The sequence below is a fragment of the Ischnura elegans genome, chromosome 11, assembly GCF_921293095.1.
Source record: "Ischnura elegans chromosome 11, ioIscEleg1.1, whole genome shotgun sequence".
Lineage (NCBI taxonomy): Eukaryota > Metazoa > Arthropoda > Insecta > Odonata > Coenagrionidae > Ischnura > Ischnura elegans.
This window is the reverse complement of record NC_060256.1, coordinates 38,700,772-38,728,556: the sequence shown is the minus strand read 5'-3', so window position 1 is coordinate 38,728,556 and position 27,785 is coordinate 38,700,772. Positions and strand designations below refer to the sequence as shown.

At 37.3% G+C, this 27,785-nt stretch overlaps 3 protein-coding genes across 4 annotated transcripts; 1 reads left to right on the top strand and 2 right to left on the bottom strand.

Moving 5' to 3' along the window:
* The first annotated feature begins 1,594 nt into the window (after positions 1 to 1,594).
* On the top strand, positions 1,595 to 2,271 carry LOC124168352. The gene is made up of 3 exons (XM_046546549.1): positions 1,595 to 1,703; positions 1,883 to 2,046; positions 2,116 to 2,271. The coding sequence occupies exons 2-3, from the start codon at positions 1,893 to 1,895 to the stop codon at positions 2,181 to 2,183; spliced, it is 222 nt and encodes a 73-aa protein (XP_046402505.1). The 5' UTR covers positions 1,595 to 1,703; positions 1,883 to 1,892; the 3' UTR covers positions 2,184 to 2,271.
* On the bottom strand, positions 2,197 to 27,736 carry LOC124168351 (molybdopterin synthase catalytic subunit). The gene is made up of 9 exons (XM_046546548.1): positions 27,596 to 27,736; positions 27,356 to 27,518; positions 22,339 to 22,451; positions 11,841 to 12,016; positions 4,868 to 4,992; positions 2,928 to 3,081; positions 2,549 to 2,826; positions 2,418 to 2,471; positions 2,197 to 2,333 (listed from the first exon to the last, which is right to left on the bottom strand). Exons 2-9 carry the CDS (start codon positions 27,482 to 27,484, stop codon positions 2,259 to 2,261), a joined length of 1,104 nt encoding a protein of 367 aa, XP_046402504.1. The 5' UTR covers positions 27,485 to 27,518; positions 27,596 to 27,736; the 3' UTR covers positions 2,197 to 2,258.
* Positions 17,450 to 20,205, bottom strand: LOC124168350. 2 transcript variants are annotated; one of them, XM_046546545.1, is made up of 3 exons: positions 20,026 to 20,205; positions 19,531 to 19,689; positions 17,450 to 19,390 (listed from the first exon to the last, which is right to left on the bottom strand). In XM_046546545.1, exons 2-3 carry the CDS (start codon positions 19,671 to 19,673, stop codon positions 17,569 to 17,571), a joined length of 1,965 nt encoding a protein of 654 aa, XP_046402501.1. In that variant the 5' UTR covers positions 19,674 to 19,689; positions 20,026 to 20,205; the 3' UTR covers positions 17,450 to 17,568. The 2 variants fall into 2 exon arrangements, with proteins under 2 accessions (XP_046402501.1, XP_046402503.1); XM_046546547.1 differs by lacking the exon at positions 20,026 to 20,205 and having other exon boundaries at positions 17,450 to 19,401; positions 19,531 to 19,621.
* Positions 27,737 to 27,785: the final 49 nt, after the last annotated feature.

Here is a 27,785-nt window from a genome sequence, read left to right as displayed (position 1 = left end):
GTACAGTGTACATTTCGTGGTAATCACAATATTTTGGAATGCAGTTTTGGATAGTATTCTCACCTTGTTAACGACAGTATTTTCTTCGGAAACAAGTTTTGCAATTTCATAGAATATGAGGCAAAGAAACAGCAGTTTGCACAAGCTTTGTGCACTTTCTCAGATGGTGAAATTTTTGCTGAGGTGGTTTTTATGTAGTTATTTTGGTTTTGTTACATAGAATTCCTCCAAATTGCAACCAAAGGTGAAAATTAACCAACCATCAACGGAAACGAGGACCCAGGGCGGGCTTGCAGGGTTATACTATTAAGGGCTGTATCTGTATGTCCAATACTTTTCACCCACACACCTCAGGAGGAGGAGGACAGGCGAAGGAAAAAGGATAGCAATAGAAGGGGTAGTATAGGGAAATTCCAACGCCGCCATTAGGGTGGCATGGGCCACTACTAGTGAAGCCATACTTTAATGATTCTATGGAAAGGAAAGCTTTTCTTATAGAGAAGAAAAATCCTATGATTTACGTAGATAGTGGGTAAACCAACAGTGGAAATGAGACTTCACCCTCACCACAGAAGAGGGAGGACAAGGAAGGAAGCGCTGCTGCGATAGGAACCCAAAAACGCTTCCTGGGATAGGATAGGAGTGGAAGGGTGGGGATGAGGAATCCCACACCGTCACAAAGGCAGGCGGGTCCTACTACCAGCGAAACCATAATTTAATGTTTCCACAGAAAGGAAAAAAAATTTCTATGAGGGAGGAAATTTCTATTATTTTCTGTAGATGGGTAAACCAACAGCTAAATCCTTTGAGATATCATCTCTTACCCTTGCCCCCCTTTCATCACCTCCTCATATGAGGTTAGACCCTAACCTTCAACCACCCCAATGAAGTCCCAATCAATATTCCTCAGGTTTCCTTATGTTTCCATGGCTGCCAAAACCTTCTCCCCTACCCCCAACAGAATGACAATTAAAGATGGACACTGGATCAACATCAACCCAGGAGAAGAACCACAGGTATGAGGTCTCCATTCTGAGTACCCACTAGACCAACACAAGACAACAGTGACAACACATGTGGCACTCTCGCCCCTTCTCCCCCTCCCCTCCAAAGACCCTTTTATATCCCCCCTCTCGGATATCCAACCCCCATCTTCCCCTTACCGCTTACGTATTAGTTAAAGGATTTATTGAAGGGCGTTCTTGTTATAACATTGGGCACTTACGGATTTTGTATGTAACTATAAAACATGTGCGCAAATAAATTTTACGGAAAATTAAGCTGTATCTAATATAATAATTGTATATACATAACATGAACCAATGACTGTAATTACTTTCGTAATCTTAAAATGGCAATTGATATAATATCAACCGTATTTCGGACTAATTATTCGAAAAGAAATCAAATTTATGAGATGATTATAACCTGATTGAGTACTTCTCGCTTCCTCGCCGGATAAGTTACGTACGTAGTCAGCGAAAATTTTATTTCGATAAAATTCAGTTATAATATCTGTGACATGAAGAATACATTACATCATTATTTAGTAATGTATTAATCATTGATCCGTGCATTCAACTTTCCCGGTTTAGTGGAAAAAGCACCATCTACCGGATTTGCTAGTTATATCCAATTGCCTGTCGTTCTCTTTCTTCAGCTGTTTCTGTTCCATCAGCCGACGCATTTCGTGTGGAATCAAGGTATGGAATGCTCATTAATAAGTAGTTTACTTCATTAAAATATAGCTAAATATATACTTGAAGTAAGTATGCAGTGTATACTTTCGCCACAAGTGAAATTTTCGCGCAATAAATCGAGGAAACGATGGTTGTTGGAGCGTTGTCCTTCATCACTAACGAACTGTTACTGTATTAACTAGGTTAGCAAGAATGGCAGACCGAAGAATGAAGTTTCCTTACACTTTCTCAGCTAAAATAGCGCAATTCCCGCTGAGGTGGCATATACAGAACCAGTGGATTTGGAGGTATTACTTCATTTCCGTCGCCGCTTGCATTCCGGTGTTCTACTCCATCAGTAAACTTGGTAAGTTTCTTTTCGAGTTAAGTTTAGTAGTTATTAGCACAGGTTTAACAATGTTTCGTTCCTTTACAGCCAACTCCCCGGAAAATAAGGCGAAATGGGCGGAGATGAAAAAGAAGGAACTTGCAGAACACCATTAAAATCGAGGAATCATTTAGTGTAATTCATCTTTGCTTTATTAACTTGTAGATAAGGGTATGACATAAAAATAAAATCTATTGTACGTCATTTTCGGTCAGTCTTCTTTCAAGTTCTTCGATTTTGCTTGTAAGTTCCATTGGGGTGTGCTTCTGAAATCAACAAAACAGGTTATTTGTAGTTGACATTTTAAGGAGTACATTCAATGACAAGTGATTTACTTCTGAAGTATCTACCTTTTTCCGTAATTTCACCAAATCTTTCTCCTCTGGCCCAGTCAGTGGTTGCCCCTGCGGATGGGGAAGAATAGTAAAATTACTTAGTCGACGGAATCAGTAATTCAATATGACATCTTCATCATACTTACCCATGAGGAGTACTCGGGTGAAACGCTCTGAAGATACAGAATTTTATCTTCTATTTGCTTCAGCCTAGCATAAATGTCTTTAGGGACTGGTTTGTTGGAAATATTGAGGTACTTTTCAGCATATGCTATTCGTCCTTCTATTCCTGGATAGGAAACGGCAGCACCGCCTGAGTGGCTTTCCGGTGTCGGGTCCTCCTTGGTTTCTGAATCCATTTGGTCGATAGAGCCAGGATCCAAACCTCGAGTCTGTGGACCCCACTTATTTAGCACCTTGCGCACTGAAGAGAAATCGTGTTGTCCGTGTTTACATATCATCATTGCAAGTAGACATCACACAGAACATGAGATCCATGACTGATAGTATCAGCTCCTTTATTACCTTTTAGGTGACTTTTACTCCCTTTCCGTGGTACAAGTACAGCATTCACACGAGCACATGTGCCTTCTTTCACTCCTTGACAAAAATCCCTTATGTTTGTCAGATTAATGGTTTCCCTCTTTCTTTTAATGAACATTTCGATTCGATGGTTAATCTGAAATTTAAATAGTAAAAAAGTCAATAGTCAGGCTAGAGAAGCAACCAATATTGATGCAAAATTGTTTACCAACATTTCGGTATATTCCTTATACCTTACTCTGGGCTATGAATGATAATGGTTACATTAAATTGATACATGAATAGGCTAGGGCGAATCCAGGATATTTTTCTGGGAGGGGCAAATGGGTGTGACAGGCAAACAGTCTTCTCATATTTGAGATTTAAAGGGTAACAATATGCATAGAAAAATTACATAGGGATGGTCATGGAATGAATTCCCAATGATTGGAAGATACATAAAAACTGAAGCCTTAAAGCAATTTTACAATTCAGTTCAACATTTCCACACAGGATTTGATAGCCTATAATGAATGAGGGTCATATTTTCAAACCTCTGTTTAAGCGACTAATCAGCTGATCGGTAAAATGTGGTTTGTGATGCATACTCTAAAAATGTGCAATTCCTCTGCACAAGGTGACTGTACCCTCAATAGCTACATTTTAATATCTATTTCAAATTTTCCAAGAACTTCACTAGACATACAAGCCGTTTTTAATGCACAGTTGGAAATCATCTTTTCTTTGAAATTGATTTTCATTAACTCTGCACTGCTTTAATAAATGCTCTAAAATTACAAATAATGCCTAGAAGCTGCACACATTATATCCTACTCCATGCAAATTTCATAGTTTTGGCCTTCACTTATGTTTTTTCATGGATAGATAGTAGGTCATTGAAGGCTGAAAAATACCCTTGTGAATATTCTTCCCATTGTAATTTCTAAGTGACTTGCATTATGGTGGGCTTTGAGAGGCCTTATTGCGTGAAAATTTTCTACAGGGTAAAAATAATTCACCTTGTATAGGATTCAGTCCAAATCCCATAAATTCATGCTAATTGACCTAATTACATGATCAACCTAGGTATCTTCTTTCCCAACAATATTTAAGCAGTTATAGAAGACTGTTTTTTGAAAGGACAATGTCAGGGGACAGTACATGAGCATTGGCGGATCCAGGATGGAGACAAAGGGTGGGGGGGGCTAATCGCAGTAGTGGGGTCCAAACAAAACAGTGGGGTAGTGGTTATCTAGTATTAATTGAATACCCAAGGATGGGGGGGGGGGGGGCAAAGACATCTCCCCCTCCACAGCTACGTGTCTATTGCAAGCTACGTCAGGGGTAAGACCCTCTCTGGATCTGCCAATGGACTGTAACGTACCAAAAGTGTGTAAAATAAGCCCAAAGTTTAGAGGTAATTTGTATTTCAATTCGTTAAAGTAGATAAATATTTCGGATAATATGACTAAATACTTTTATACTTAGTATCAACCTCCAAGTATTTCGATTTTATTTAGTGTGAGTCTTGACCCAATGGAGGGGCTAGAGCCCCTTCAGTCCCCCCCCATAGATCCGCCACTGCGCATGAGCCTCAGTTTTCAGGCAGAACTGAAAGCCCTAAAGTATCCACCAAAGACAATAAATAGTTCTGGCTTAAGCCTCGGGACTGTGGTACTGATCACATAAACACAACTTATTGAACAGTTTCGTTCAAGAATGCATGGGTACGTACCATCTCTTATTCTCCTAAAGGTACCTAAATTTCTCGGGGAAAGATGTCTTGGTAGTCAAAATTGTTAGTTAACCTAGAGTGGGTTTGGATTCTTATCAAGGTAAATTTTTTCTTAAGCAGAAATTTTGCACTTGGTGAGTTCATTTTCAGATGACTCCGTAAAGACATGGCACTGGCTATAACAGGCCTGTTAATTCTTACCACTCACCTCATCAGTTGAGGCCTTCACTTGGATCAGATGAGGAGGTACAGAAGCTTCTTCCATGATGTATGAAAAGAATTTACTCTCTGGTACGTCATAGCTGTGCTCCGTTAGTAAGTGCCCAGGGTGAGCTAATGGACGTGGAAAGAAATGTAGTTACTAAATGTTCTATCACAGTTTGGTATGGACACTTAGTTAAAATATATATTTAAAAAACATCACCTGATCTTTAATTTTCAATTCATTTAAATGAAATACCTGACCACACATGATATGCTTTATTACAGTTCTCAGTTTGATGGGTTTAAAATTTGATTTTTCTTTCCTTTTCTCCCCAAGTCAAAGAGTTAGATATGTACAACAATAACTTTAGAAAGCAACCTTCTACATGAAAGGAATGGGGTTAGGTAAAAACACAAAATTAACCACACTAAACTTGATGACTATATTTTCACCAGGAATTTATTATGTCTCCGAATTAAAACCCTTTCAACTACATAAAATAAGTATCAGAGATAAGATTGATTCTGAGCTAAATTAACCGGCGAGGAAAGATTTGAGTATACAGAGGCTATCACACAATTATTAGCTTGTTTTTCAAACCACAGCCTATTAAGCACCTCTTGGTGGCTCTACAAGGAATGAAAGCAAGCAGCGTGTCCATTACAGTCAAAAGATACTTTTTAAGCTCATTACCAAGTTTCAAGGCCAAATATTTTGTGGCTTTCATTAGAATCAATAGATGTTTCATGCTTAGATAAATAGAATTATTCAATAAAGGCGACAATTAAAGCAAAAAAATCTGAAATATGCATGAAACAAGTAAAAAATCTGAAATATGCATGAAACTGACAAAAATCTAACTAATTCAGATAGAAACCGATCACAAAATTATTTGATCAAGCAAACAAATACATTAGGAATGTGTTGACTCAGTAATTAAAGCATTGGGCCACTGATCAGAGAGTCCTTGGTTTAAATCATGGGCGTAGCATCAGGACACCTTTTAACAAAAATGCTTCCAGTGCAAAGTGGTGGGGTGACAAGACCCTACCTTGAATGTGCAATATCACATCAATTCTTTAGTCTGACATGAGCTCAATCCTCACCTATCTGAACCAACCTTCAGTTCGAATCACTGAGATGAATAAGCAATTTTACAATAATTAAAACATGAGAGGGTGAAAATTTCGAAAAAATACTTTCAAATAAGAGTTTCCACAAGACTAATCCCAAAACAAGATTTGAAGTACTCATGACATGTTCTCCTTCACGCAATTACTACTAAAACCAGGACAGATCCATTCACAAAATCATTTACCCTTCTTCAAGACATCATTTACACATTGCTAATTCTTTGTTAAAACATTCACGGGTACTCGTCATGTAAGTTAAAAAAAATTTGGGGTATGTTGCTCGAGGGCTCGTGTCAATTTTTGGGTGACCCCAAGGTTTCCCAACTGATGCTGGTCACTTTTTCAAGGGAAACTGATGAATTAGGAGTTTTTATTCATATATATATTTAGGCTTCCGCATCATGGGGTTGGAGCAGGAGGTTTGAGGAGCAGGTTGTTGAGTGTTTTTTCCAAATTACAGATTGTCAAGTACGACTTATTTTAAGACCGGTTTTCTTGTTAAAATTGTTCTTCTCCTCTTTTATTATTTCCATGGTTTCTCTAACTAGTCTCTGTTTGAAACCTTTCACTGTGGCAATAACTTTTGTTTCTTTAAGGTTGTTTGCTTGGCTCAGCACTGTGTGTGCGACTACTGTGGACTTCACTGCCTGCCCTAGTCAAAATGCTCTCTGGCGTTCCTCTAGGCGCGTTTTTACCGATCTACGTGTTTCACCTATGAAGTTGTAGTATAGATGCGTTTTTAGGGGTGCGTCGATAACAGGGTCATTTGCACCGTTCATACTTCCTTTACATTAAGGAAGTTTATTGATTTCTAAAAAGCACTTTCAATAAAAAGGGGTCTCCTATTGTATGAAGTCACAAGAGTTTTATTATGCCTGTGTTGATGATATATCGTATTACATTATTAATATTATCCAGATTATTACCCAGAGCAGTTCGTATATCTTGGTTTCCAACTAGTTTCCTACGTATTCAGAAGAACAGACAGAACATGCCTAACAGTAAGACGGCAATCACAGCGGGGAGGTTGCTTCTCTTCGGTGAAGAGGTATGCATGTGTGAGCGCGGTATGACCAATTCTAAGCCTAGTGAGGGCGACCTCTTCCCTACAACTATTCCTGGCTGAGGTGGACCAAGCGGTCGTCTCCACTTTCATGTTTCTCAGTTTATTGCCAGCAATATTATTCCACACCTCTTGTCATTGCTCCATGCATATTCTCTTCACCTATAAAGTTCTTCCCAACAGTTTGACAAGGAGTTCGGTAGACCCCTTTAACTTGTTGTGGAGTTTTATCCTTGATGGTTTTTAAGAGATATTTTATCTGCACATGAGGAGAGAAGATTGTCCTTATCTGTTTCTGAAATTTTCGTAGGATGATTGCTATTCTGTCAGTCGTCCCCTTTATGTAGAGCAGGAAGGCTTTTTTCTGGTTGCTGAGGTTATTTGTTGAGGAGTTCATGGCTTCTGCGGTGTTGTCTTCCTTATTCTTTTTCATGACCTTATTAACCCTTTCGCGCCGGACGTCGGGTGGAGCCGACGGGCACTTTATACGTAGAACACCTGACGTCGGGTATAGCTGTCGCAAACTTTTCTACTCAGACGACCTGATGTCGGGTATAGCTGTCGCGGGGGATGGGAACCGACCGCATCGGTAGCTATGGTCCGTTGTATTCAGGCCCGGCCCGAGACCCAGCTTAGGGAGACCCTTGTGCCTCCCCTTAGGCAATTAAGCCCGACCCTCCCACTCATTTATGATCCTTCCCACCGCAGGAACTTGCTGTGAAGTGGTTGAAACGGCAATGGTTTTTGCAAAGAATAATTTGTTGCAAACTCAAATTTTTTATTTATTGTAATGAATTCTTCGTTTTGTTCTGCGCGTAGGCAAATTTTAAATGGAATTTTAGAGTTATGTATTTTTATCGAACTTTTCATGTGAATGCTTTATTACCTTGTTCTTTCATCTTACGGGATGAAAAAATATGTAATGGGGAGATGCTGTTGTTTTATTGTTTTGTCGCTCATGAATGTTACAATCCAAATAACTTACTACATTACATACACTTTATTTTCTGATCCATTCATTTTCCCCCGAGTAATTACTAATGCGCCGGTATTCCTAAGTAATGTAACTTGTACATCCAACTTCGTACCTGTGTTGTATGCCCTATTATTAGCTACTCATTTTGGGTGGAACATGTGTTCAGCTGACTGACGATGTCTCGGGTAAACTACGCGGAAAAACCAAACCTTCCACTATCACAATGATATCGCACGTGCATTCATACAGTCCAGGTGTTGAGCGCTAATGACATTTTCGCCGAATTTTTCGATGGCCCTCTCCGATTCTAAGAAAAGCGATCCTCAATATGCTATTGTGGTAGTTCTTTCATGGGTTTTCAGGCTTACATTCCCTTTTCCCTACCCTTTTTCCTTTATTGCTGAATGCATCCTCAAGTTCTATGAAAACGTTATCACTAAAACCCATTTCTTAGTACTTATGCCTGCCCGTACGAGAATGCATTCCCTCTCTAATTTCTCACCTTACCTTCTAAAAAACAAAAAAATCTAACCTTCTGAAAAATGAAAAGGTCCTAACTAGGTTATTATCAACGCTAGAATCCCGTTTAAAATTTCACAATGCTTAAAAAAATGTCAGTTATTATTATGTAAGTGTAATTTCTCAGAAATCGTAATCAATAATTACTTATAAAAAACACCGGTAAAATAATAAGTTGACCACGGACTCCCGCTAAGAAAGGGTCCGAGGGTCGGGTGAGAGGCAGGGATAATGGCCGTGCGCCCCATTGAGTTGGGTCCCGAATCCGAGGGACGAGTGTACCCGGGCAACTCACCCCCAAAAAAGAGCTCCGTACGGAGAGTTTTAAAATTTTCTTATGCTACTCGTAGCGTGGTAAAGTTTTGCTTTTGTAGTCTCCGGCAGGAAAGGGTTAAATGCTCATGGGATAATGCTGTCGTTAAATCCATTTCCCTGCAGAATGGCAGAAACTAGAGGCCTCAATTTGAATTGTACATATTGACTCAAGTTTGTGACATGACAGACGACACTATGGACCTGTTTTTGTTGTTCTGAGGTCCTAGCGGTTGAGTATCAAGTTACTATTAAGGTGTGTTTAGGCGATATTTGCTATTTTGGTGGATATTTTCAGACACATTTTTCACAGATTATATTTAAATGTATATTTTTAGATTTTTTATTGCTTTAATATATTTATTTTTACACTTCTTTTGGGAAATTTTGTTGCCTAAATTCAGATGGCTTTGTTTAGACTGTGTACAAGGTGGGTTCAGAAAATAATGGGATTTTTTAATTTGCAGGTTTGGGGGTATGCAATTTTTTAAATTTTGTTGGTATACATACAACTAAAGTATAATAAAATTTTCAGCTGTATTCATTGTTTGCTTGTGGCAGCCACTAATGTTACTTGTGTTTTTATGAGCTTGGCAATTAGATTGTAAAAAGAAATAGATAAAAAAATTTGCATCAAATTTTGCGTCAAAATTAAATAAGTGTGATATGTTAACAAAAGCCTATGGTGAGTCTGCTTTGAGAAAAACAAAAAATTACAAATGGTATAAGTTTCCAAGGTGGCAGGGAAGACATTGAAGATGACAAATGCACCAGACATCCCAGCATCTCAACAACCGATGAAAAAGTGAAAAGAGAAAAAAATAATTATAAACATCTAATCTGATGAATAATTATTGGGGACATTTTCAAAGGTGACAATGTTAATGTAGTACAAGAAATAAATATTTTTAAAACTAAAATTTCTGATACTCTCTGAACACACCTTGTATGAGCTTAAATCAAGTCTCAGAAATTTCTACCAAAGCAGGAATTTTAGATTGATGTGGAACCACCACATGCTCGCAGTACATGTATTCGAGGTTAGGCAGAATTCTTGGTGTGCACATGAATAGTAAAACTTTACTCGTAGAGAAGTAACTTTGGTTATTAGCCGGTTGTGGTTGGAATTAAGATTACATATTAAAATTTTATTTTTTTATTTAACTTTAATTAACTGATAAGTGTGAATCATTACACTTCCAGAGATTGATGTAATTCAAAGAGTGAAAGTTAGTGTATAATGATGCCACACAAGTAATAACAAAGAAACTTAAGAAATGAGCCAGTTATTCTGACAACAATGTACCAATTGACTGAATAATAGTAGAGATGTCTAGTAAATAACAATAAGAGAAGATAGAATTCAAGAAAAGATACTATGACATTTGCTTACTCATTCAATAAAGTGTGTCAACCTCATGACTATTCAAGATAGGTGAGGATAGAGCTCACTCCTGAATAAAATTTAAGCTGATGTGTGAACTTTATACATTCAGGGTAGTCTGAGCATTACCATATCCTTTCCCTGAGATACTCCTGTAAGTTACATATTCCAAAACATGGAACAACAAAGAGTTGTGCTTGGGTTTACATCTACGTGAAATAGTAATGAATAAGGACCTGTTGTTCATTATGCAGCTATTTCTTGGCCTGAACTGGGTTTCAACACACTAGGTTTGCATCAAGAAACCTCCATTAGATAAGTAAAAAACTGTGTAACATACAAAAGTGCCTCGTCTGTGACAATGTCAACCAGTCTCCTATCACCTCTATTACCACTTAATTGCTAGATTCACCCAGATTTCAAAACAGGATCCTAAAGTAAGCAGTCTATTGCTCTACCCACCAGGTCACAGCATCACCCAAATTTAATTACAGTTCATAATCTATTAGCTAACAGTCATGCATAAAATCCCTTCAGTAAAGAATAAACATGCTTATGAACAGAATATTTCGGATTATACAGAGGCAAGTATGTATGTATGTATGTACATGTATAGTGGGTGGTTGCCACAAGAGGAAGATTCCACATAAATTGGCCACAAGAATTTCCCCCTCCCACTTGCCTACATGCCTGGTAGAGCCACATTTATCCATATGAATTGGATGAAAAAGATGGATAAATCATTCCCAATTATTTATATAGTAATTTTGACGTTGTTTTCTTTACTATACTTTCTTTAGTTTTTTTTGTGTCTATTCCATTTTAATACAGTTTTTTTCAGGAAAATCTTGTGAGTCAGCATAATATGTATAGCAAAACCTTCATGAGGGCATTATACATGTTAAAAATGTTTCTGTTGGCAAAATGTAGCAATTTTGTAGAAACGAATATGAATGACTGAAATGAAATTATGAAGAATAAAAAGATTAGGAGAGATGAGAAGCCTCATGAAACCTTGACAAGAAGACGGAGCAATCTCATAGGCCGTATCTTGAGATATGATAGCCTGATGAAGACAATTGTCAAGGGACAAATAGATGGCAAGAATGGAAAAGGAAGACCTCGAATGAAATATACGGAACAGGTAAATAAGTATGTTAAAGAGAAGAAATACGAAGGAGAGAAAAAATTAGCTGATAGGATAATGGAATTGAGAGCTACGTCACACCAATCTTAGGATTATCCACCAGTGATAAAGATGATGATGGATGCCATCTACAAGAAGTAATTATTATATTGTATTTACATGTAATGAAGGAGGACCAAAATGAGAAAAAGAGAAGAAATTGAGGAACAGACCACCAATAAAAGGGTAATTCAACAGTTGGTTAACTGAAAAAATGTATAATTATCACTCTACACAATCTTAATGAAGATAATTGTTTTCTGTACATGGAAGACATTCAAAATAAGAAAATACGTGAGAAATGGAGAAAAATAATGTGGTTTTTCACTTATGTATTCAACTAATGGATACAAATTGCTCTAATGGAACCTTCAGAAATAAAAGTTTTAATGCTTCCACACACATTCTTGGTTCTCCTTCCACACAGGTGGGGATGTCTCGTAAACCTCCTTCTTCCAGATGGGCACTGATGCTTTGAGGGAGTCAATGGCATACTGGACAGCTTGAAGGGATTCAGACCGATGCACAGACGATATGGCAATCACTACACTCGCCTCCAAAACTGGAACCACGCCCATCCTAGGAAACCAATCATAGTGAAATGAACCACTCATACACAAATAAAAATTGAGGACCTTAGAAGCCATGGGGGATGAGTGCAATTTTTTGTTCGACAATTGCAGATATGTAATGGTTGATGGGGTATACAATACTATTGTAACAGAGAGATACATGTAAATTACTGAATCTATATGTATATGCTTATCAGTGATTCACTTATATCCTTTCACCACAACAGTATTGTGTACCTCAACAACCATTATCTGTACTTATCACCATAAATAAAAATTGCACTTATACCCTTGGCTTCTATGGTCCTCAATTTATTCATATCATCAAAGTTATAATAGGGTCATTCCATGTCAGTTCACCCAGGCATGGCACCCACCGACTCGGATTTTAATGAAATTTTTGTCACTAGCTACTATCACCTATCTAATGACCCATGTAAAATATTTCCTCTCTCAATCTCATAGTTTGCAAGATATGAGGAGTCAAAGTTTGTGATGTTTGCTCAGAAGTGGCGCTAGTGGGAGTCAAATTCCAGAGTGCAGGGCACAGGGTAAAAATTCATAACTCAGAAACCACATAACATATTTGAATGAAATTTTGACCCCTTGTCTATCCAAGTACATAGCTTCCATAGTAATGTCTTTTTGCATTCCCCTTGCATTGTTATGTTGGCCAAAATGATGTCAACAGTTGTTAATTAACCGATTTTTCTAGCTCAAAAACATTACTTCATATTTTCAGAATTATCACCAAAAGGCAGAGCAGTTAACTCATCCAATTTTTTTTTAAATTGAAGGTTAATATGTGCTCCAATATACTGTGAAATAAAAATGGTGGTGTTTTGACTGCCACTATGAGTATTTCAGGTTTTACTTTTTTTCTGCCCCTGTGAGAGGGATTTTGGACACGTGCTGTAAGATAATTAGTATAAGTGTATCCATACCTTCATGAGGATATATTTGAAATATTGGTCAGTAAATCTAAGACCAAACATGTAGTCTAGTGAATGTGGCTCTTGTTCATACAATTTTTTTTAATAGCAATACTTGGCTTGTGGCAGCTGAGGGTAAAAAAAATCCAAATGGCTCAGAAATGTGAAATGATGCTTTTTTCCTGGAATTTACCCATTTTTCAAGTGTTTAGTTTATGGAAAAATTGGTATCAAAATAAATTAGGCTCTTACTGTGCATTAGAGGATAAATGGAAATATGTACTAATTTAAATAATACACTTCAATGTGTTTAAGGCATCTCCTGAACATCTCTGGAGGCTCTCTCGGGCAAACTAAACGCTTTACAGTACCACCAATTCCATCACATGGGGATATTCCATGGCTTGTAGCAAAGAATGTCCATGATGCCATTAAGGAGAAATCCTGGTAATGCTTGCAAAGATTGAGAAATATTTTGCAGTTCTTGTACCGTCCTGCACAACCATCACTAAAGTAACTCAATTTTTTGACTGAAGTAAAATTTTCCTCAACAAAGCAAAATATTATTCTTTGGGTTTCATAAACAAAAGCTACATCATGCTCCAAATCATCTGACAAGATGCATAAACTGGAAATAATAAGCTGTTTAGTCAGGTGATCTAGAGTATAAATCACAACAGGGTGTACCGTACAACTATCACTTGTCCAGTGATTCCCTTGTGCCTCATCCTGGATAACATATGAGTAGCTCTCACTGAAGTCAAAGAGAACAGCTGCTTCATGGGGTCCAAGATTTTCTTTAATTTTCTTAAGGTAGTTTGCCTGTACCTTCGTAATAAATGAATGGGGCACCAGTTTTTCCACTCTGAAATTAAATTGATAGGTACTCATCAAATGTCACCGTGAAGTTCACCAGTTGATATCTGTCACTGGAAACCCACTGACTGTATGAAACTTCATCTCCGGGGTCACATTCTTCAAAATTTTTCAGCAGTAAGCTTTTCAATTTTTCACATGAAGGACACTGAGAGCAATGTCGCAATATACAGTCCCTATTATTTTTAGAGCACACGAAATAACCAATTAGGTCCTGGCTTGTTTCCTCTATATTACAGGCACTAAGCAGTAGGTTGACATTTTAATGAGTTGTGCAAAAACACACTGAATGCGTTCCAGGACATCCTGCTACCACAAACCATTTGGACCTAGGTTGCAGAATTTAGAAAAGCCAATTTTAATTCTGGGGAAGTCAAATTTAAAAGTGGAATACAATTCCTTCAAGTTAGCAAAGTAATAATCTCTTCTGAACATGTACATTTTTGGAGATACTTATGGAATCTTTCTTTCCAGGCATCATTCTTGAGTACTCATCACTTTCATAGAAAGTCCTAACTAATTGTAATGTTTTATTTTTGCCTTCCCTTTTCTCAATTCAGGTGCAGCTAATTTTCCATTGTCTCTGAAAAGTTCTCTTGCTTGGCGGGCAGTGTACTCACTCACATGATACTCTTCCATTACTTTCTTCCTGCTCCATAAAGTTGGTACCAATGATAACAGATGTACCTTTCCTTGATGGGTGCTTGATGTGTCAACTTTTTGTTTGATTAACCCGTCAGCGTCCAAAGTTTTTTTTTAAATTTACACATATTTCACTTTTAAAAAATATGATACATATGAACTTCACACAAAGAACACAATTCAAACTGACTGAATAATGGAGGAAACCTTCTACTTGGTATGTGCACTGAAAGGTATGCTAAAATTCACATATTAAATACATTGCCGGAGCATTGGCTCAGCACTGCACTGGGTGCCCTATGGCACCCGTGGGCGTTGCCGGGTTAAGTCTATGAGCACATCTATATTATGAATAGAGATGTGCGAATAGTATCCGCGAATACTCGAATACCTCGAATAATAGAAAGTATTCGATATTCGAGATCTCGAATAGTTATGCCAAAGGTACCGTCTCGAATACCTCGAATACTTTGAATTTCGCGTCATACACTGTCGCTCGCACGTCGTTGGTAGTTGACTCGGAAAAATGAGAACTCAAGTCGTCTAGTGCATGCAGCGCCGTTTTAGGCAAGCTGACGAAATACATCAAATTCGCGGGTTCGAGCGGTGAAAAGAGTTCGACGTGGGGAACCGAAATTGATCGGATGAAAAAAATCCGAAAATCCCAGGTGTCCCCTATCAGGAGAACCTCAGTTCCGTGGGATAGCAACATTGGCGCATTTCCCACGATCCGCTATCCCCATCCATTCAGCGTTCGCCCCACCCCCTCCGACGATTTCCTCTTCCCCGAAAACAAAAAAAAAGGTCCCGGCTCGGGCAGGGATCGTATTACGAAGACCTCAGCTTTGAAAAAAATATCAAGTTACCGGAAAATAATAGAATCGTGTTTCACCCTTCCCTCTTTCTCCCCACTGACCATTTTCCCGCATCCATCTTTTGATAAAATGAGAGGAGGTGTTTGCCGTGTGTCCTTTGTGGCTAATAATGACAGGCACTTATTTTGAATCTGCACCAGGAGATGAAACTACCATAGGGAGGAACTCAGTGCCGTGGGATAGTGACATTGGCGCATTTCCCACGATCTGCTATCCCCCTCCATTCAGCATTCGCCTCACCCACTCTTGAAGATTTCCTCTTCTCCGAAATCAAACAAAAGATCCCAGCTCGCGCAGGGATTGTATTACAAAGACCTTAGCTTCAAAAAATATCAAGTTACGCGAGAAAAATAAAAACGTGTCTCGCGCCCACCCCCTTTTCTCACCCACTGACCTTTTTCTACCTACCTGCTTCGAATTTCCCCCTTTCTGGAGGTCAACTGTTGCATGAGTCATCTACTAGCCCGAAAGGTGTCTAACAATGACTTTCGGCAATTGTTATTACACCTTTATTGGATAGAAATATTAGTAATGTGCGCGTAATTTAAAAAAGAATAAGACCAAACACGACATATTTCTGACTTTATTTAAGCATTTTGCGCAGGAAAATAAATACCGGGAAGAAGAAGAAATACGACGGAGGCGTAATGCTCAAATAGGGTGGTTTTTTTTATTGCCTACATCGAAAGATTATTACTCCTGAAGTACGTATTTAACGCTTTTAGAGTTTTATAAGACTCTATCTATTTTTCGCGATTAAATTAAAAGTGAAAATTTTCAAGCGCGCGAAAACGCGACGGGTAAGTATGAATCCCGGGAAAAACTCCGCGTGACGTCGTTCTGGTTCCCGCTGCCGCAAGTGAGGTGACCTTGGGGCGAGGCTCTGAGCGCTATTACGACGCAGGATGCTAGCAGGTAGCCGAGTACCATGCTAGCTAGTAGCGCTTGGCTTAAATAAGGATTATTAATACCTTATCAAACAGACATGTTTCCCTGAGCTCTGTGCCTCATGCATGCATTGGTAACCTCAGACGATGTAAAACTCCGATCCTCTCCTGTAGAAACTAGGTCCCTGTGATGTCACGTGGAGTGGCATCGCATAGGCGCCAATCTGGCCTTTTTCAAATGAGGTAAAATTGAACATTGCCATTAGTCTAAACCGGTAATTCTAGAACGAAATAATTTGTATATTATGAATACACTAATGGTGGGTAACGAATCACAATCAATACCTTTCGTTTTCTTTAATGAAGGAAACTACCCTATTGTTTACATAAAATTAAAATATTCCATTAATCAGCTAAATTCCTGTTTGAATCCTTTAAAGGCAATCACAATTACTCGCCAAAATCTTGGGTTTCCTGCTGCATAGGCGACCTAGTCAAACATTTTCACATTCATCGTTTAGTATTCGAGGTATTCGAAATTCGAGGTATTCGAATATTCGAGCTATGATTTAATATTCGAATTCGATATTCGAATTCGAGAAATCTACTATTCGACCCATCCCTAATTATGAACTTTCTGAAGTAGTTCTTTTGGCAGTTTTGGGTCATCCTTTTCTGGAGATAATTCTTTATCAAGAAGTCTTTTAACTTTCCTTTTAAAATTACTGCATGCTGACTCTACTTTCCTTTTAGCGTAAGTTGACCTTCTGTGAGATGATATGCCATGAAATTTTAAAGGTGACTCCTCTATATCTTGCAGCGTTCTGTTAAGTAGCTCAGTTGATTTTTCTTGGGATACTGTTGTTTCAAAATTCAAAATACTATCATTGCTGTCACTATCTACTGCTTCAACATCAGAAAGCTCATTTCCAAACCTGGAGTGTTTCTGTAGGGGAGGGTGGGGCACAGTGAAACAAAAATTATTATTTTGCCTATAAAAACATTGCTTTTGAAAATAAAATAACAATGAAAATATATAAATGGTGCTTGTCATTTTCTTCACTATTCCTACTTTAAAAAATGGAATTATTTAAAAAAGCAATGGATTTACATCAATTTTTGTAGTGATATGTCAATTGTTTCACTGTGCCCCATGTGTGGGGCACAGTGAAACAGGGCCTTTTTTACTTATGGGGCACAGTGAAACACATTTTTTCAGATTTTATAATACCATTTATTTTTACCTTTGGCAATATTTTCACTAGAATGAAACTCACAATGCATGAATACAGTAATGGATTAAAAAACATGAAACAAACTGCACCTTAGTCAGTGATAATTAGAAGCTTAACGAACATCTAAATTGGCAAATGAAATTTTAAATGAAATAAACCTTTTCATTCTTGCAGTTCCTTTGCGATAAGAAGGAGGTGGTAAAACTAATTTAATGTCTTTCATGCTGACAGATGCTATATCTTCAATATGTGGGAAAAAAAATGAATTTGGCACTTTGGAACTTTTTCGTAAATATGTAACTTCAGCGCCATTGTGTTTTCTTGCTTCTTTAATTATTCTACCTACATAGTAGAATTTTTTCTTCGATGAAAACTCAATCAAAACATAATCACCAACTTTTACTGTACCTACTTTATTTCCAAAACCTTCTAAAATATCCTCATTACCTTCCAAGGGGTTTGAAAGTCCTCCCTCTGACGTGGTGTCTGAATTTTGATGGGGCCCCTCACAGTTATCAATGGCAACATTGGCATTAAATAAACTTCTGCATGATTTAGTTGCCTCAGAAGTTTTTTTTCCTATAGCTGTATTTTTCTTTTCCATCATACGGATTTTTTCTGGTGTGTCTGTTATGATCATACTTTTGCCTGGTTCTCTTTTCCTGGTTGAATTTTTCCTTGGAGCGGCTTTAGGATAGCCCTTGAACTGAGCAGGACTTTGAAAAGTTCTTTTATCTTCACCTTGACCATTGTTTAAACTGGAAGTACTTGCAGTTGCTCTTAATTCTTGGCTCAATAAGTCACACTCTTCAGTTTCAGGAGAAGGCTGGTCTGTTACAGAACTACTCAAGAAATCTGCCTCGGTGAAAATGTGCCTATTATATGGATATATTCCAGTTTTTTTGAATCCATTAATAATAGTAGCTGGAGTCATAGCCTTTTGATGGGCAAAATTGACGCATCCTGCAATATGGTAGATGGAAAGAGCTTTACCTGGATTGCTTTTGTTCCAGGAATCAACTGCTGCGGCATAATAGGTCTTAAATGGAGCATAACAGGAAACATCCAAGGGCTGTAATTTGGCACTGCAATGAGGTGGAAGAGTCACAATCATTATGCCATACTCTTTTGCCAAATCTATTACTTGTATACTAATATGGCTTTGGTGATTATCCATTATTAGCAGTGTAGGGTCTTCTTTACTTGTTTTTGTATGTTTGATGAAGTGCTTAATAACTTCAGGAAATATTTCTGCTGTCATCCAACCACTTTTCGATGTCAGTCCAAGAGAGCCAGGAGGGGCATTGATCAACATATGATCACTGAACTTGACCCTTGGGAAAACAAATGCAGGGGGTATGGTGTTTCCGGATGCACTCACAAAACAGCATGTAGTAACTAGAGTTCCCCTTTCACCTGCTGTTACATTATTTACCCCTTTGGATCCCTTTTCTGCAATCACCTTGGCAGACTTATTTACGACTGTTGAGGTACCAGTTTCATCTAGATTCCATATTCTGGAACCATCACCAAAACATTCTGAACGTCTTAAGGCTGCACCAAGATTGTCAAAAAATGTTTTCACTGTGTGTGCATTAAATGATGTGCAACGAGAAAGAGAACAGTTTTCAGGCTGCCGAATGCTTAAATTTGGATTTCGCTTCAAGAACAATCGTAGCCAGTCTAAACCTGCAGCAGAGTCATCATGCCAGTTTTTTGGCACTTGTATAGAGTTCACCACTGCCATTTCATAAGCTAGCTCTCGAGTGTTACGAGTCGACTGACCATAACAGAGTTTTGAGCATGTTATCAAATAGTCAGCCAAGCACTTTTCTTGTTCAGCTGTAAAAATCAATCTGGATTGATATTTTGGTGTCATGCGAACATGTTCACCAGTCCCTTCATCACTAGCCTTTTTTTGCTTACTCACATACCTGAAAAGAATCTTTTCAAAATTATTATTTGGAAAATTTGAATGTCAGTTTACGTTTACTGTTTATTTGAAATTTAAAAAAATTTTCAGAAAACTTTCAATGTTACAAGATGTTCACATGCAAAAAACAAATAAACATACCGACTGAGTGTTACATAATTGACATTACATTCTTTGGCTGCTTTCCTGATTGAATAGTTTTCATGCAGAACAAGATGAACTGCAGCGCGCATTTCACCATCTGTGAAGGATCCAATATGGCTCTTTCTTATTCTATTCCTCATTTTTGGAATCTTTATTCTGAAAATAATGAAATTCCATCAGAATAACAATAATAATTACTATAGTAATCCACACTGCATATTTCAAGTCAAATAGTTCTTCCTAAATGAGACATGGGGCACAGTGAAACATGTTTCACTGTGCCCCATTTATCTTGTTTCAGTGTGCCCCACCAGGCCATCTTGAATAAATAAACTTACTGCATGAAAACAAATGAAGATATAGAAATATGTTTGGTGGTCTCCAAAACTTAAGAAATGGTAACAGTAAATACAATGATAAGTTAAGATTTCCCATGAAAAGGAAAAGTTTGTCAGTGTGAAATAATTCTTTGGAATTATTTACTTTTCTCACCTTAAAATAGGTTTTGATCCATCAACAGGAGACTAGAAGAGCACAAGCCATGAGACTGCAGCAGCTGTTGTGGTGTTAGTTCCTTAATATAACACAGAGAGCACTAATTCATAGAATTGTCAGGAGGAGGGAAATTTGAATTGTTTCACCCTGCCCCATGTTTCACTGTGCCCCACCCTCCCCTACTTCCTCCGTACATGGCTGGCATACTTTCATTCCTGGCACTAATTTCCGAAGAGTTGGGATTTTACAGGCCTTTTCTGCAAATTCAAGACTTATATTTCTCAGTGATTTTGATATTTTCTTCTTGTGGCTCTTAAAAGGATCAAGACAATATATTTGGTAGGTTTCATACTTTTTCAAATAGTATATTCTGTGATGTTCGCAGACATTGGATAGGACTTCCCCAGGTACACCACTTCTGAGAGATAACAGCTGTTTTTCAAGCATACTCATGATCTCAATTTTGTTCAGTTGCACCACTGGTGTGTAGCTTTTTTTGAGGCAATCAGATGCAGTTACTTTTCCAATGCTGCACAGTTCAACAATTTGCTCATTTTGAAGCATAGTGGAGACACTAACCTTTTTTAATGTCGAAGTTCACAATGAGCAGCTTCGCCTAACTCATAGCACACACAATTAATGTACAGGTAAAAATACACTGATCGTACACACAGAATAAACTTGGACACCCATGGAGCATCTTTACACAAGAAGACTTGGCAGAAGACTAAAAGTGGTACCCTAGAATCTATTTTGATTTATCATGCCCTCACTGTGATACATTGTAACACTTTATTCTTCCTAGAAGTTCCACTTAATTCTCTTATTCCTTGGGGAGATGGAATAGCACTGAAAAGTGAGGCTGAATAGGTGGGATTGTATTACCTTCTCAAGTAATACAATCATATGTGAGGCAGGGAGGAAAACAATGTGGCACATAATGTCAGCATTATCTCTCCCAGTGAAATAGAAATTTAATACTCCAGTTGCCATCAAGGAATGTGGATATTGGTGACAACCTGCTGCATATCTATAAGTAATACCATTTGCTCTGCCAGCTCTTCCATCACCAAGGGTTTGGAAGACCGTACTTCTCCTGTGAAAGTGAGGCTAAATTTGTACAACTCCAGTTCAGCGGGACTCATTTAATCACTTTTTCACAGATCTTAACAAACTTGTACATTGCATGTGCTTATGATGACCACTGGTTTTTTGGATGAGTAATTTCTAAACACGAGGAAGAACATGATGTGAAAGTGAAATTTATGCACCCATATCGAAAATCCCCATGTGATGGATTTGGTGGTACTGTAAAGCGTTTAGTTTGCCGGAGAGAGCCTCCAGAGATGTTCAGGAGATGCCTTAAACACATTGAAGTGTATTATTTAAATAATTTTATTTAAATTAGTACATATTTCCATTTATCCTCTAATGCACAGTCAGAGCCTAATTTATTTTGATACCAATTTTTCCATAAACTAAACACTTGAAAAATGGGTAAATTCCAGGAAAAAAGCATCATTTCACATTTCTGAGCCATTTGGATTTTTTTACCCTCAGCTGCCACAAGCCAAGTATTGCTATTAAAAAAAATTGTATGAACAAGAGCCACATTCACTAGACTACATGTTTGGTCTTAGATTTACTGACCAATATTTCAAATATATCCTCATGAAGGTATGGATACACTTATACTAATTATCTTACAGCACGTGTCCAAAATCCCTCTCACAGGGGCAGAAAAAAAGTAAAACCTGAAATACTCATAGTGGCAGTCAAAACACCACCATTTTTATTTCACAGTATATTGGAGCACATATTAACCTTCAATTTAAAAAAAAATTGGATGAGTTAACTGCTCTGCCTTTTGGTGATAATTCTGAAAATATGAAGTAATGTTTTTGAGCTAGAAAAATCGGTTAATTAACAACTTTTGACATCATTTTGGCCAACATAACAATGCAAGGGGAATAAAAGACATTACTATGGAAGCTATGTACTTGGATAGACAAGGGGTCAAAATTTCATTCAAATATGTTATGTGGTTTCTGAGTTATGAATTTTTACCCTGTGCCCTGCACTCTGGAATTTGACTCCCACTAGCGCCACTTCTGAGCAAACATCTCAAACTTTGACTCCTCATATCTTGCAAACTATGAGAGTGAGAGAGGAAATATTTTACATGGGTCATTAGATAGGTGATAGTAGCTAGTGACAAAAATTTCATCAAAATCCGAGTCGGTGGGTGTCATTTTGAAAATTTCTGGGTGATTTGACGTGGAATGACCCAATAGGTAACTGAGAACAAACCTGTGATAGATTGCAATGTGCTCCACCTTCCATTTGCTCCTTATATCCTCACATATTTTCTTGATGGATTTCACAGCCATAGGCTCATAGGCCTCATATTCTAGATGTATAACCTATGGAAAAAATGTTCTCCCATTTAATGAGTACTTCCTTTTCTAAAATAGTTTAGTACCTTTTGAAGATCTGTGAGAGTTAAAAGCTAATACATTTAAGTGTGTCAATTTATAGAGATAAACATCTATTATTCTATACGTGATATAGATATGGCATTTGAACGCTACTTTTAAAAAAGGAAAGCTTTAACCCATTAATGCCCAGAAGATTTTTTTCTAAAAATTTTACTTTTTTTGCTTAAATTATGATTAGGCATCATACCTGATGCGGGAAAAAATATTTTTAAATATCTCTAACATTTACATAGTACTTAATCCTACACGTATCTTAAGATACATCTGGGCACTTAAGGGGTCAAAAATGCACATTATCATTTAATTGTGTTTATACACGTTTTTGCTATATAATTCATTACCAATGCCTGCATCAGTAGTTTTTAATACTTGAATTTGAATTATTATGCATCAAATAATATAATTTTGAGTATTATTATAGTACTATAACGTGAACAATTTACATTTGCATTTTGAAATTTTACAGCAGTGTGATACTGTATCCGAGTTTTTTATACCGTAACCATCCCTGTACAACTGATACATCCAAGTCTCATCTGAAATATTTGAACCACCATTTTTATTCCTGATTGTTGTCCGGTAATTTGCCAGGAATTGATCACACATGTCCACTTCACACATGTGAGAATTGTAGTCCGCGATCGCCACTGGCATTTCGGAAACAGAATAACAAACAGGAGTTTTCATTTTTTTATGTATGCTAATAGTAATCAATTCTGATATGAATAAGTTGTCAGCAAATATGTTTGTACCTGGTGGTAATTTTCACTCATCCACTAGTCCTAAAAGTACATCTCCTTGACCAAGATCTGTTCTCTGAAGGTTGGCTACAGCATTATAAAGGTTGACTTGATTCGAAAATACACCATAATTTTAACCATAATCTTACTCGTTTCCCTCTAATACATTGCTTGCAGCCATATTTACCATAGTAGAGGTTGATTGATTCATCCACCAAACAGTATTCTCCAGCGCTTACAATTTTTAAAGTCTAGTTCAAAACCTCAAACTAAGGTTGAACTTTATATAGCCTATCCTTGCCATCATTCTTCCCATTGTAATAATTATCTGCCAGATGCAGAAACCTTAACATTTCTTCAAACCTGCTCCTTCGCATTGACTGAGAAAGTATTTCGATGGTGCAGTCTGGAGATGACCTCCGATAAAGCCATCAACTAAGTAGACGGTGACCTGAGAGAAGCAATATTCCAAACACTTCATAAATCACTTCGATTTGTACGTACGAAGAATGTACTAACATTTTAACAATTGTTCATAAAATTTGTCTTGAATTTTTTCTGCTGACAGCGCTGATGTTAGAGCTATTTCAGATTTGTTTCACCTCTGCTCCATCACTAAGCTACGTCTTCTCTTCTCAGCGGTAAATGGGAGCCCCTATGCTGTTTTCTTGACTTATATAGCAAGCGGTGCGCAACAAAAGTAACATAAAAGTATTTACATATGAGACGGTTGAAAAGTCTTTAAAGCGCAGATTCCTCCTTATGTCAGGTATATCTTTCGGAGGCTCGAATTTGAATACAAAGTACAGAGTTTTTGGTGATGAAGCGTAGTATAAAGTTTCATTATCAATGTTCACTAAAGTTACTTATTTCGTACACTGATTTCCGGCTTGAAAATTGGATATTATTGCCAGGGGAAAGTTGAACGAGAAACAAAGTAATCAATCCATTCCACCGTCGGCGATACAGAATACAAGTAATGCCATGACAGTGGTAGATACATATGGGGGGCGAAGGGGGAGCGCGCCCCCCTCCTTCGTGGCCGCCCGCATTGCCTAACACGGCAGAACTACAATTGTAACTCTTTCACATCATAAGATGGCAATGCCTTGTATATATAATAATTATATATATAATAATAATGCCTTGTTTATAATCATTTTAAATAAAACTTTCCTAAACTTTGCACGTGACTTGATTATTTTTCATTACGATACAAGTAAAGATAGCTCAAGATATCTTTTGTGCCCCCCTTGAATTCTTTTCTGTATCCGCTACTGTGCATGGATAGGCAACTTCATATTGCGAGTATTTGCATTTCCAGAAATCCAATACTGACTCATTTTCTGCTTCCAATGAAGGTACTTTATCACAATTCAAATGAGGATGCACAACAATTCTGAGAAAATTCCTGTTTTGCTGTATTTACCTAATTGTTCAATATTATACTTCATGAAATGGCAGGAATATAAAACTGTCTTCGATCTATCACATAATTAGGTTTATAAAATTATTACTTATTCATCTAATCAATAAATAGAATGAAACATACCTATAAGTCAAAACTTGAATTTTTAGTGCCACAAGTGCCCAGACGTATCTTTAGATACGTCAAAACTTTACTGATTAGTTTTGTGATGAGCTTGAAAGAAAAATGAATCTCTTTAAAAAGATAATATTCCTTATACATTGAAAATAAAACAGGTAAAAACTGGATTCAGATAACTCAATGGTTTATGTGAAAATTTAATTTTCACATGACCATAGCGTAGCGATTTCTGAGTAGTTCGTGACCAGCCATGTGTAAGTAAGCATAACAATTTCAAATATTGGCTTAAATAATCTAAATCACTTGTATACCATTTGAAGACTTTATTCTGTCATATTACGTAAAGAAATCGCATTAACAACAAACCACAGAGTATTTAGGAATTTTTAAAGTGTGACGTATCTAAAGATACGTCTGGGCATTAATGGGTTAAACTGAAATGTAAATGAAAAGGAAGAAACTATGTGCTTTCATATGAAATATTTATTCACACGTTTACACGACCATGGTTTCAATGTAAGACGTCATCATCAGGTGAACTCCCAACACATCTATTTCTACCAGGCTTGGAGGGGGATGGACTATAAATAGATGTGTTGAACCTCTTTAGAGTTCACCTGATGATGACTTCTTACATTGAAACCATGGTCATGAAAATGTGTAAATAAATATTTCATGTGAAATCACAAATTTTCTTCTTTTTCATTATTACTCACTTACACAAAGTTACGCCTCAAACCATCAATGAAATTTATATGGTCTGTTTGAATGAATCTTAAAACCAGTAGTCATGGACTTTAAAATTTGATCCTGTAAATTTTAGAACACCCCAATTCCAATTATTCTTCAGTGTATAAGGTTTAGACATAATTATGAGACAGCCATCTATGTAAACCGAGAAGACATCAGTAACGCTAGTGGCTTGAAGTAAGGAAGCTATTCATTTGAACTTCCATTTCCGAGTACGATTCTTTGTGGTAGCAGGGAATGGAAGATGCGAGCAGGGAGAAATCAAGGTTGAAAGCTTTTGATAGGTGGTGCTATAAAAAGAATGATGAAGTTCTAAGACCAAACTGGTAGCTACTGTGGTGGTACAGGTTTAAATTCCAATGCCGGACTATGAAGATGAGTAGATAGAAGTAGTGCACAAGGATATAATCAAATAGGTTAGAGGGCAAGAGAGTCTTACTAATTCAGAAGATTTAAATGCTGTCGTTAGTGAAGGTCACGTTGGAAGAGTAACCAGGGCATATGGATTACGTAAAAAGATCAATGAGGAAAAAAATGACTGGAATTCTACACTGAATACGATGCAGTGGTTGAAAGCACTTCATTTAAAAGTAATTTCTTAATAAGATACCTGTGGAAAATGCCTGGACACGTGTGAAAATGAGTAAAAACGATTGTAAACATATTCTGAATACATGCCTTTGTACTTCAATAGATGTCATCCAAAAGCAGAACATTCTTTATGGGGGCCTAATTTCTCATATATCATACCACATCGAGTAGTACGTTGTCTTATGTTACATAAAGAAATAAAGGTTATATGTATTTATTTACACCAAATAGACTATAACTTAGTGAAACTGAGATTTCGAAACAAAATTTATCAAAAATTCATGGGAAAAGACATTAGCTCTTCAAAGCCATCTTCAACACGTACATAACAGGAAAGATGCCAAGGGAGTTTGCGAAGAATATCATTTGTCTTATTTCCAAAAAGAAGAGTGAGGAGAATTAGCATCGCATTTGTGGATTTAGAAAAGGGCTTTGGCGACATGGAATGGAATTCGAGGCTTAGAATTCTGAAAGAAATTGGTTTTCTCTACAATGATCGAAGGACTGTACACAGTTGGTACAAAAACCAAGTGTGGCTGTGATTAAATCTGGATCCAGTTGAGATGAAGCAAGAATGAGGAAAGGGATAAGACGAGGGTTCGCCTCGTCCCCTCTATTTTTAAACGTGTCCGTCGAGGAAGCTATCAATACAATATAAGAGAAAGCATCATGAATGAAAATCCGCAGTGAAAAAACTAGCCTGTTTCTAGTTTATAGACTTATTCATCTTACATCACCAATAGTTCATTCGCCATTGTCAGCTTACAGGATAATTAAATCACAATAGCTCTTGAAATGTGGATATTTTACATGATTCCAATAAACAGGCCGAGCAATGAGAATGTTACGTCTGGGTATGTTATGTAATTTGATCATGTCACTCCCTATGATTACTTACAAAATCACAACAAAATTTCCTTTGAAAGTTTACATTACAATGCTATTTCAAAGGACTGATAAATGGCTATCACTGATTTCACAAAAATGAAATGAAATTTTCCAAGTTAGCTAGCCAAACTAAGGTTCGTTTTCTATCAGAGCACTCCCTCTAATTCGAAATCACCTAAAAATTATCTCAGTGATGTGAAAATCGTAGTAGGTGACAATTCTTCACTGACAGGTATTCCAAAGATGATTCATTGACAGGGTAGGTGACCGAAAATGAAAACTGTGAAACATGGAACTAAGTTCGTACGAACCTTTTTGTCCTCGAAGTTTTCCTTAGTCATACCGACAAAGAGAGAAACAGCACCACAAGTTGGGTTCGAGACAAGCCCACATATTTCCTCCACACTCAATTTCGTGTCGATTAACTTGACAAAGTCCATGGCTTCAATAAATTCACCAATCACTCCCTTTATCCTGGTTACATAAAAGGAGACACATTAAATGGTGCATTTACTCCAACGAGATCATACCTCATGTGATTAACAACGTACCACCACTAATAGGAGGTATCACAGCGATCTCATCGCCGTTTTTTAAATTAATTGGTATCTTAGGACCCTGATATTCCTCGTTAATTGCCAATAAGATGCTATTACGTATTTGAGCAAGAGAAAACTTCTCCACGATTACTGCCAAGAGATTGTCGTACGTGGTCTCCGCAGGAACTTTCAGATCGCTGAT